The sequence below is a fragment of the Heptranchias perlo genome, chromosome 12, assembly GCF_035084215.1.
Source record: "Heptranchias perlo isolate sHepPer1 chromosome 12, sHepPer1.hap1, whole genome shotgun sequence".
In the NCBI taxonomy this organism is placed as follows: Eukaryota; Metazoa; Chordata; class Chondrichthyes; order Hexanchiformes; family Hexanchidae; genus Heptranchias; species Heptranchias perlo.
This window is the reverse complement of record NC_090336.1, coordinates 54,858,039-54,868,623: the sequence shown is the minus strand read 5'-3', so window position 1 is coordinate 54,868,623 and position 10,585 is coordinate 54,858,039. Positions and strand designations below refer to the sequence as shown.

The window sequence follows — 10,585 nt, the reverse complement described above, 5'->3', positions numbered from 1 at the left end:
GCCTGGATGAGTGCAGCTCCAACAACACTCAAGAAGCTCGACACCATCCAGGACAAAGCAGCCCATTTGATTGGCACCCCATTCACCACCCTAAACATTCACTCCCTTCACCACCGGCTCACAGTGGCTGCAGTGTGTACCATCCACAGGATGCACTGCAGCAACTCCCCAAGGCTTCTTCGACAGCACCTCCCAAACCCGCGACCTCTACCACCTAGAAGGACAGGGCAGCAGGCACATGGGAACAACACCACCTGCACGTTCCCCTCCAAGTCACACACCATCCCAACTTGGAAATATATCGCCATTCCTTCATCGTCGCTGGGTCAAAATCCTGGAACTCCCTTCCTAATAGCACTGTGGGAGAACCTTCACCACACAGACTGCAGCGGTTCAAGAAGGCGACTCACCACCACCTTCTCAAGGGCAATTAGGGATGGGCAATAAATGCCAGCCTCACCAGCGACGCCCACATCCCATGAACGAATAATAAAAAAAAATTATCCAATTCCTTTTTGAAAGCCACAATTGAATCTACTTCTGCCACCCTTTCAGGCAGTGCATTCCAGATCATAACTACTCACTGCGTAAGACAGTTTTTCCTCATGTTGCCTTTGATTCTTTTGCCAATCACCTTAAATCTGTGACCTCTGGTTCTCGACCCTTCCACCAATGGAAACAGTTTCTCTTTATTGAAACCCTTAACGATTTTGAACACTTCTATCAAATCTCCTCTTAACCTTTTCTGCTCTAAAGAGAACAACCCCAGCTTCTCCAGTCTATCCATGTAACTGAAGACCCTCATCCCTGGAACCATTCTAGTAAATCTTTTCTGCACTGTCTCTAAGGCCTTCACATCCTTCCTAAAGTGCGGTGTGCAGAATTGGACACAATACTCCAGTTGTGGCCGAACCAGTGTTTCCTAAATTTTCAACATTGCTTCCTTGCTTTTGTACTCCATGCCTCTATTTATAAAGCCCAGGATCCTGTATGTTTTTTTAACTGCTTTCTCAACGTGTCCTGCCACCTTCAAAGATTTGTGCACATATACCCCCAGGTCTCTCTGTTCCTGAACCCCCTTTAGAATTGTACCATTTAGTTTATATTGCCTCTCCTCATTCTTGCTGCCAAAATGTATCACTTCTCTGCATTAAATTTCATCTGCCATGTGTCCACACATTCCACCAGCCTGTCTATGTCCTCTTGAAGTCTATTACTATCCTCCTCACTGTTCACTACACTTCCAAGTTTTTTGTCATCTGCAAATTTTGAAATTGTGCCCTGTACACCCAAGTCCAAGTCATTAATATATATCAAAAAAACATCTTCTTGAATCGTTATGATTTGTAAGGATTCCATGGTATTATTGAAAACCCTGCTGTATTGAAAATTACCAGATTACAATGTATATTTTTGCACAGCAAAGACAAAATCGTCAACAGAAGCTTATCAAATTCTCTGGAGTACTACAGTATTAATGACCCCATCTTTCTGAATACTTTCAACTTAGTTTCATCCAAACCAAACTTCGCGCTGTTCGGCAAGAACTTTCTGATGAAATTCTTAAGGTTTATCAAGCTTTGCCACACATTTTAAGTCACGGACAATTTAAAAACATGGCATCTTCCCAAACCTGGCAATAATTTACAGGTGAACACATCTCCTCGTCATTTGATCGTTTTGGCTTCAAATGTCAACTGGAAAATAAATCATGCCGCATCTCCTCCGTACGGAATAAGTTTGCAGGCTGTGGTTTAGAACTGTGTACCTATATGTTCTGACAGCTTCGTGTTAAAATCGGTTACATTGTTTAACAATTCCCCACTACGCTTCATTTAGTCACAACAGCCACTTTGCTTCAGAAAATCCACTAGTTCAAGAATGAATCATAGACTATAGGTCACCACCTGTCGAGAGTGCACACGTGTTTGGGAGACACTTGTTATGAGGTGTTTCAGCTGTCAAAACGTAAAGTTCAAGTGCACAAAAACTCATTAGAATTGGTTAACCCTGCAATACACTCTTTGGTAAAGCGGCTGATTACATTATGCATTTATGTGTCTAAATAGATGGGATTATGCACATGTATGAACAAGATAATAGAATCGTTTTACACCAAAGTAAAACAAATTGCCACATCCATGTTCATGAATTATTTGGCTTAACAGTTTGAAATGGTAAAAATCCAGCATATTTGATTAGTACCAAATTGAATGCGTTGTGATGCTTAGTAAACTGTGGAGTCGTAACTTTACACATAATGTTATATAAAAAGTCTTCAGCACTTTGAGTGGCATTTTAATGTTCTTTATCTTTTAGGGTATATTGCAACATGGTTTCACTCGAGTAATTGTTCAAAAAGTAATTCCTGAGTTGATGAAAAGGAAGCAAAAATTTCAGCCACGATTAGGGGCTCCAGATGAGATCTTGCTTGTAAAAGAGCTGTGATTTTAGGGGGAAATGTTATGTATTGATTTGGAGATGCGGCGAGTTGCTGATCAAGTGGAGGGATTTATTCCAGATTAATGGTTGAATATATTTTGAAAAGAAAATGAACTAATCGTAAATGAGAGTGAAACTCGCATTTTGAACGTTTTACAGCCAGTCCATGGATAGCCAACAAATGCCATAGTGTTAAATGGGTGGTGCAATGTGCACTATATAGGAGACCAATGACTTGGAAGAAGGAATAGAGTTGTATATCCAAGTTTGCAGATGACACTAAATTAGGAGGCACAGTAAATTGTGTAGATGGGAGCAGGAATTTACAAAGGAGCATAGACAGATTAAGTGAGTGGGCAAAGCTGTGACAGATGGAGTTCAATGTGGGGAGGTGTGAGGTCATGCACTTTGGATCCAAGGAAGACAAATCAGAATATTTTCTGAATGATGAGAGACTAGAAACTGTGGATGTGCAAAGGGATTTGGGTGTCCAGGTACACAAATTACTAAAAGCAAGTGCACAGGTACAAAAAGCCATCAGAAAGGCTAATGGAATGTGGGTCTTTATCTCAAGAGGAAAGAAGTTGGAATACAAAGGAAGTTATGCTTCAGTTGTACAGAACCTTGGTCAGACCTGACCTGGAGTACTGCATTGAGTTTTGGACACCTCAGGGAGGATATATTGGCCTTGGAGACGGTACAACACAGATTCACCAGAATTCACCGGATCTTAAAGCGTTAAAATATGAGGACAGGTTGCATAAACTTGAGATGTATTCTCTTGAGTTTAGATGGTTGAGTGAGGGGTGATCTAATTGAGGTATTTAAAATGATAAAAGGATTAGATACAGCAGATAGAGACAATCTGTTTCCACTGGTGGGCGATCCATAACAAAGGGGCACAATATTAAAATTAGAGCTACACCATTCAGGAGTGAAATCAGGAAGCACTTTTTCACACAAAGGTTAGTGGAAATGTGAGATTTTCTCCCCCAAAAGGCTGTGGATGCTGAGTCAACTGCAAATTTCAAGACTGAGATCAACAGATTTTTATTAGGCAAATGTATCAAGGGATATGGATCAAAGGCAGATAAATAGAGTTGATCAGCCATGATCTAATTGAATGGTGGAACAGGCTCAAGGGGCTGAATTGCCTAGGTGTCAGCTTTGACTTGGTGGTAGCACTCTCATCTCTGGGTCAAAAGGTTGTGGGTTTAAGCCCCACTACAGATTCTTGAGCATAAAATCTAGGCTGACACTCCTAGTGCAGTACTGAGGGAACGCTGCACTGTCAGATGCTCTGTCTGCCCTCCTAGATGGACATATAAAAGGTCGCCCTGTGGCACTATTTCAAAGAAGAACAGAGGAGTTCTCCTGGTGTCCTGGCCCATATTTAACCCTCAACCAACACCACTAAAAAAAAGATTATCTGGTCATTTATCTCATTGCTGTTTGTGGGACCACGTTTCCTACATTACAACAGCGTACACTTCAAAAAATACACTTCAAAACAGACTGAACTTCAAAAAGTACTTCATTGGCTGTAAAGCGTTTGGGGCGTCCTGAGGTCGTGAAAGGCTCGTCCTTATTTCTGTTCCCATGGTGCTATGAGCACTGCAATTCCAAAATCATGGGAAGAATGAATATATTAAGAATCAATTCTTTTCTGCCCAGATAACATTCACCTCCATCTGTTTTCAGCATTATCTGCTCTCAAGTCGTCGAGATGTCCACACCTGTTGGAATATTTCCAGCCCTTTATCTGGTATCCGTGATATTTGCTTAATTTGCCATTGTGAGGCGATGCGCCATTCAGTACGCGCAATATCAATGCCGTCGCAAAATTATCGTTCACGAGTGAGTTTTGATCATTGCAAACGCCGACGACAGGATACAAGCAACGATTTCCTAAAGGCAAACAGATCAAATGAGCCGACTGAATAAAGACATGGGGGCTTGTGTGCAAAGCGCACGCCGAAAAAAAAAGCAGCCCGAGCCCAGAAGAAGGGAAAAAAAAGTCTCCCACAGTGACTGCAGCTATCCGGGCTGGGCCACCAAGAGAGAGGCCCGCATTCCTGCCCTAGCCTGTAGACCATGTAAACTGCCTTTTTTTATTATACAGAATCAACCAGACGTGAACGTGAGAAAACGTTGTCATGCGGATCTTCCTCTCGGTGGCCAATTTTCTACTAAAAGGGATGCGAAAACCATAGAGCGACGTGTTTGCTTTATCACTGAAACAAAAAAAAAGAGAATTTTCGAGTTGAGGAATGGTTTCAGTTCGGAGTCAGGGGCGTTTGTACATCCACCCATCCCCAAAAAAACAAGGCCAATGCTCGCCTTGTCAAATGAATGCATTTAATTAAACAGGATTAACATGCTTTTTGGTTTTTCAACCTCTAGAATGAGTTATAGAATCATACAGCACAGAAGGAGGCCATTCGGCCCATCGTGCCTGTGCCGGCTCTTTGAACGAGCTATCCAATTAGTCCCACTCCCCTGCTCTTGCCCCATGGCCCTGCCAATGTTTCCCTTTTAAGTTGATATCTACTTCCCCTCTATGTAAATTTTTTTTAACCAATTTTCACTTAATTTTTCAGAGTGTTTCATTTAACTAAATAAAGTGTTAGTGACACCCAAGCGAGCTGGACCAAATGATCATGCTGAGTCAACGATCGATAACACACCTTTCAAAGTAAGAGGCACTCGTGCACGTAGCAATGACTACACAAACTCCCAATCTGGCGACTAACCAATCGTGCGATTAGAGAATGCGTTGGAAACCCGAGGTCCCTATGACATGCAAAATACAGCTCTAACACGCACTGATATATGTATTAGGCTAAAAACAAAAGAGCATCACCTAAGTTTGCGAAGGTCATTGATTTTCGCACCTATACTGAGCTGTCACCTTGCCCGTGGCGGTTCTATTTTCCTTAACGCGTGGCAGCAGGGGGGCCTCTTCAAATGCTCTTTGCCCAAAGTGAAAAGGGCAAAATTACCGCTGGGTTATAAGGACCTGACTCATTTTTAACTCGTTGTGCGTCGATACACTATTTTGCCCAAAGGTTCTCACATCTGGCCACCTAATGACTTTAAAATGCTGGTGGATGTGACGGGGCGTGCACTCGTCACGTAAAAACTGCCATTTAACAAGGTTGCTACTTTACAAGCCTAATATACTTCATTATATTGAGAAGTGCCTTAATTCTCAAACTAATGTTGACGAGGAAACATTTCATGCAAGATCTGAGGTAATATTACTCATTGTAATATTACCCCAATATGGGTCAAAATAGATCAATTTAGAATGCGTTTATTTTCATATTAATTTATTTGTATATGGCTACGTGCATTTCTAATTGTGTTCAAGAACTTAAAATGTTCAAACCAAAACAAAAAGGTAACGGTTCCCAAAACTCGAATTATATTGCCATATTCTCTATTATAATGCCACTTTATTGCTCTTTACAGTGCTGTGGTCTGTTTAACAGTGGCTGCCTTACAATATTAGCAAAACCTTTAAAACAAGTATGTAAAAGCTCGTTGGAAAAGTCAAAATATTGAATTTCACACACTTTTTCGAAGTTTTGCTTGGTGTTTGGACCCAGTCGGTGAATTTTGGCAGTCACCATCCTGCTCAGCTTTTTCCAGCGTCCTGGGTTCGGGGCCGACGTAAAACGTGACATTTCGTCAAATATATTATATATATATTTATTTATTGTGTGTATATATATATATTTATTCAGTATATATATAGTGTGTGTATATATATATATTCTATATATATTTATTTATTCTGTGTATACATATTATATATATTCGGCTTATATATATATTAGGCTTATAGATTCTGCTTATACATATATATTCTGCGTATATATATTCTGCTTATATATATACTGCTTTATGTAAATGCAGAAAAAAAAGTTTTAAAAGTTAATTTCAAAACAAGTTTGTTCAGTGTGAAATCATTGGCGCATGAACCTCACGATGATCGAATTCGGTAAGTTGGATTGAATGAGCGTAAAGTGGAGAGGTGGTGATGTAATAGGTAACCATGCAGATGGATATAAATATCGTGGTCAGGGGGTAGTCGGTATGGCTGTACTGTCAGAGGAAGAAGACTTCACAGAGAGCTCTCCTCTAACTCCAAAATTGAGCATTTGACGCGGATTGCAAGTTCAAATAAACTTCCTTAAGCTGACTCTCACATAGGAGGCTCCATGTAGCCTGCAGATGTAAAGATCAGCTCATCTACGCGCTGAGCATTTGTTTTTTTTTTAATGTACGCCCAAAATAAAGCGAGAAAGTGGAGCTAGAGTCGAAGTATTTTTAGTGCAATCGATTCCTAACCACGTGTGCACATGTTGATCAGGATGTTCTGCAAGGCAACAATTCAATCGGCCTCTTTGCCAATCTTGCTCCTTGGACTTGTCTCTGATTTGGTGCGCTGTGCCCCTCTCTCTGGCCAGCCCAACGCCACCCAGGAACGCAGATGGGAAACTCTCTTGTCCCGCTCCATGCCTCGAATCCCCGGGGAGAGGAAGGAGATCAGCCCGGAGACTGACTATTTGCTGGGCATCAAAAGGCTGCGACGGCTTTACTGCAACGTAGGCATCGGATTTCATCTTCAAGTATTACCCGATGGAAGGATAAATGGAATACACAACGAGAATCGGTACAGTAAGTACTAACCCGTTTACCACTAGAAGTTGCCATGTACACTACACTATATTTATAAACTCTCTGACGGATATTATACCGGTGTTTATTTTTAGAGTGATTTATAGAAAGAGTTTGTTCTGGGGCACCCTGTGTGTGCCCCAAGATATGTTTGTCATTCGTAAAGAAGTTTCAGACTTCTGCTTACCTTTTACAGACAGTTTTATTGTATGTTTTTACATGCAGTGAACCAAGGGGGAGAGGATAAGACCAAATCATTCCAATTTTAATGCAAATATGTTGAGGTGAATCGCAGCCAAAAAGCTTGTCAGATCGCAACAAGTGTCCCCTGATAATAAGTTTCAACCTGTGTTTTATGGGTTATTAAATTATTGCTTTGAAGGTGACTCACTGCGAAGTGCGGTATTTGAAATGTATGCTTGTTGCTGTTTATGCCATTGGGGAATTAAGTTAACCATGCCGGTCTCTTTTAAAATATATCGGTAGTGAGGATCTTTCGACATTTAACATTCTTAAAGCGGCAGCAAATACACTCTGTTACTGTTTCTGTCAGTTCTCATGTAAATGGGAATGTTCCCTGTCTGCACTCCCTGTGCAAGACATTACACTAATCACACGCTTGCTTGAACCATTAACGTAGCTCACTTCTTAAATGAAATCGCTTTGAGCAATATTTTCTTTTCTGATGTCGAAAAGAAGTCAGGTGCTCTTACACCCTCAACATCTGGACCTTGATTAAAACCTCCAGCGTTTACAGTGTGCAGCAGCTTTTTAATCAGGCAGTATTGTTGTCACGAGATCAAACACCTCGGCTAACTCTTTAACAGATTGTGGTTTTGTTGGGTGTTTCGCAATGAACGCAGGGAACACACTGACATGTCTCTTCTCTGCACAGGTCTTTTAGAAATTTCTCCCGTGGAAAGGGGAGTCGTCAGCCTTCTTGGTGTCAAAAGTGGGCTGTTTGTAGCCATGAATAGCAAAGGCAAGCTCTATGGATCTGTAAGTACAAGCGAGTTATTGTGTGTCAGTCTGCTGGATAGTCCATATCACTTGCTGATGACATGTGAGTGTATACTTAAGACGACGCTTTGAATGTCTATTATGTATTTTATTGTCATTCGACAAGAACTGCATTCTTGAAGTGCTGTATATGTTTTATTGTACGTGAAGGGTGAAATATAGATAGATGCTCCTCCCGTGGATCAGCTAGACGGTCTTTCAAGTGCATTCCATTCTTTGCATTGCCAGCCAGCACATGCACCTACTGTCCTCCCCAGTGTAAAATAGGATCAGTCAAAGTGGACCACCCATATTGTACAGTCTTCCCACATATAGAGCAATTTCTTTGTTCCCCTAAATAATTGGGGCTATAATGAAGTCACCTTCTTTCAAAATGTTGCGCCATAATTTACCTGTCACGGGAAAACAATTTACGTAACTAATAGTAGTAGTAGTTCTTTCCCAAATGAGACAACTTGTTATGTTTCGCCTGCTTATAGTTAGGGCATTTCCTCTGAGTCAAAATATTGTGTTAACATTGGTGATCGTCATCACTAGGAGATTCTCGTTTACCCTTTTTCAGCCAAGCACGTCCAGGTACCTATCAGATGTACAGTATCAGAGGATGGGACTTTTTACGTTAATTATACAGGTTATTGAATGTGCTAAGGGACCAAACCACACCAAACACGTACTGTTTTTAAAATAATCGCACCTCTCGGTTAAACTGGGGAGACACAGCTCTTGAAATGACCATGGATATCACATAAGCAGTACTTTCATAGTAACTATTAGAAAGATCAGAGCCAAAGAAATATGGTGAATCAATATTTAGAGTCAGCTGTCAGGGTATCTGGAGATGGGCTAACAACTTCCCAAGTGGCTGCTGGGAATTGGGCAGTTTCCAATGGCGGGCTACGATTGTCCATTGCAGATAATTGTTTGGTTTATTTAATTAAAGAGAATTAGTGTGAATTCTCCCCCTTATAATTCACACCAGCCAACTTCCTAGCAACTATCAACAGGTTCATGAAATAACTACGACGTAACCATTAAAGTCAGAAACTTTAGCCCATTGTTAACTCGGTTAAGAAAAGTACATGTGTGAAAGTTTTGGTAAATCAGCAGTCTGGACACTTTACAAATTTTATTTCAAAACAAGACTTTAGTCTGTGTCACATCATTTTGTATGGATCCTTGCTCTGCAAACTTTGGAGTATTTATACATGTAAAACAAATTAATTAAACGTCCATGTTTTTTGCGTTAATGGATTTAAACAGGTACAACGTCCCACTAAGAACTGTCTCCTTATGTTCCAGGCATACTACAGTGATGAATGCAAATTCAACGAAGTCCTCCTACCCAATAATTACAATGCCTACGAATCCAGACCGTACCCTACCATGTACATGGCGTTAAGCAAGAATGGCAAAACGAAGAAAGGAAACAAAGTCTCTCCCATAATGACAATGACTCATTTTCTACCGAGAATCTGAGAGAGGCTCGCCTCAGAAATTACCTCAGGAGGGAAGACTAATTGTGGGGTGGGGGCTGAACCTCGGTCGGTGCACTTTCAGGAAAGCTTTATGCAAGATGAGTAGGTGTATCATATATTTAAATTAATTGTGACTAAATATTTAAATCTGTATATTTTGTTCAGAAAGTTTATTTATAGTTTTGCTGATTTTATATTTCTGCAAACGTTGTTCCTCTGTGCAACAAAAGATAAATGGTACATCGTGTGTGTGTGTGTGTGTGTGTTTTAAATTTGTCACAGGTGTGCTGCTATTACATGTTTAAAAACGTGAAACTGAATTCCTATATACAATGGGTTTGCACTGTTCTGAATAATCTTGTGTATTGGAGGTCCGTATTGTGTTTGTTTATTGAATTGTTTCTCAAAGTACAAAGTCTTAGTCTTCACCCATGACATTTGGTAAATCTGTCAATTTTTATATGTCTGCTTGTAACAGTGCTCGGTATCTGACCTTCTTTGTGCAGTGTTGCTGTGTAATTTCAATGGAATCCGTCTACTTCTGGTACGGAAAGTACAGTGTTGAAGTACTAACCCACAAATCTGTTTTTAGATCTGCTGCTGCTGAACTTTGAACTCTCCTGCAGTCAATCTTTGTCAGATCTTCAGGTCAGACGCTATCCTTAACCTACCTACAAGCTTCAGCATTTTAGCATTATAAATGACCATATGCTTTAAATGAGCATTTCTGTCCTATTTATGGCACCTCAAAGAATAACTTGATTTAGACCCAGTAAGTATCACTAAGGTACTTCACAGGTTCTAAATCTTTTTTTGATCAACCCATATTAATGATCTTCTGAAAGTGATACCAAGATATCTGCTATGAATCTTGGGCAGATTTTAATTTAGGCAGTATTGTGGAGGAGATGTACATGCTGCTGCTTTCTTATAGTTTTCCATTCCTTAATTCAAAAGTTATC

At 40.5% G+C, this 10,585-nt stretch overlaps 1 protein-coding gene across 1 annotated transcript; it reads left to right on the top strand.

Moving 5' to 3' along the window:
• The first annotated feature begins 6,821 nt into the window (after positions 1-6,821).
• Positions 6,822-9,624, top strand: fgf4 (fibroblast growth factor 4). The gene is made up of 3 exons (XM_067993546.1): positions 6,822-7,128; positions 8,024-8,127; positions 9,448-9,624. The coding sequence occupies exons 1-3, from the start codon at positions 6,822-6,824 to the stop codon at positions 9,622-9,624; spliced, it is 588 nt and encodes a 195-aa protein (XP_067849647.1).
• Positions 9,625-10,585: the final 961 nt, after the last annotated feature.

Excerpts from the sequence above, each read along its gene's own strand:
- fgf4 (XM_067993546.1), top strand. The coding sequence starts at position 6,822 with ATGTTCTGCAAGGCAACAATTCAATCGGCCTCTTTGCCAATCTTGCTC. Across the intron at positions 7,129-8,023 it reads ACACAACGAGAATCGGTACA|GTCTTTTAGAAATTTCTCCC; the intron begins GTAAGTACTAAC and ends TTCTCTGCACAG. Across the intron at positions 8,128-9,447 it reads AAGGCAAGCTCTATGGATCT|GCATACTACAGTGATGAATG; the intron begins GTAAGTACAAGC and ends CTTATGTTCCAG.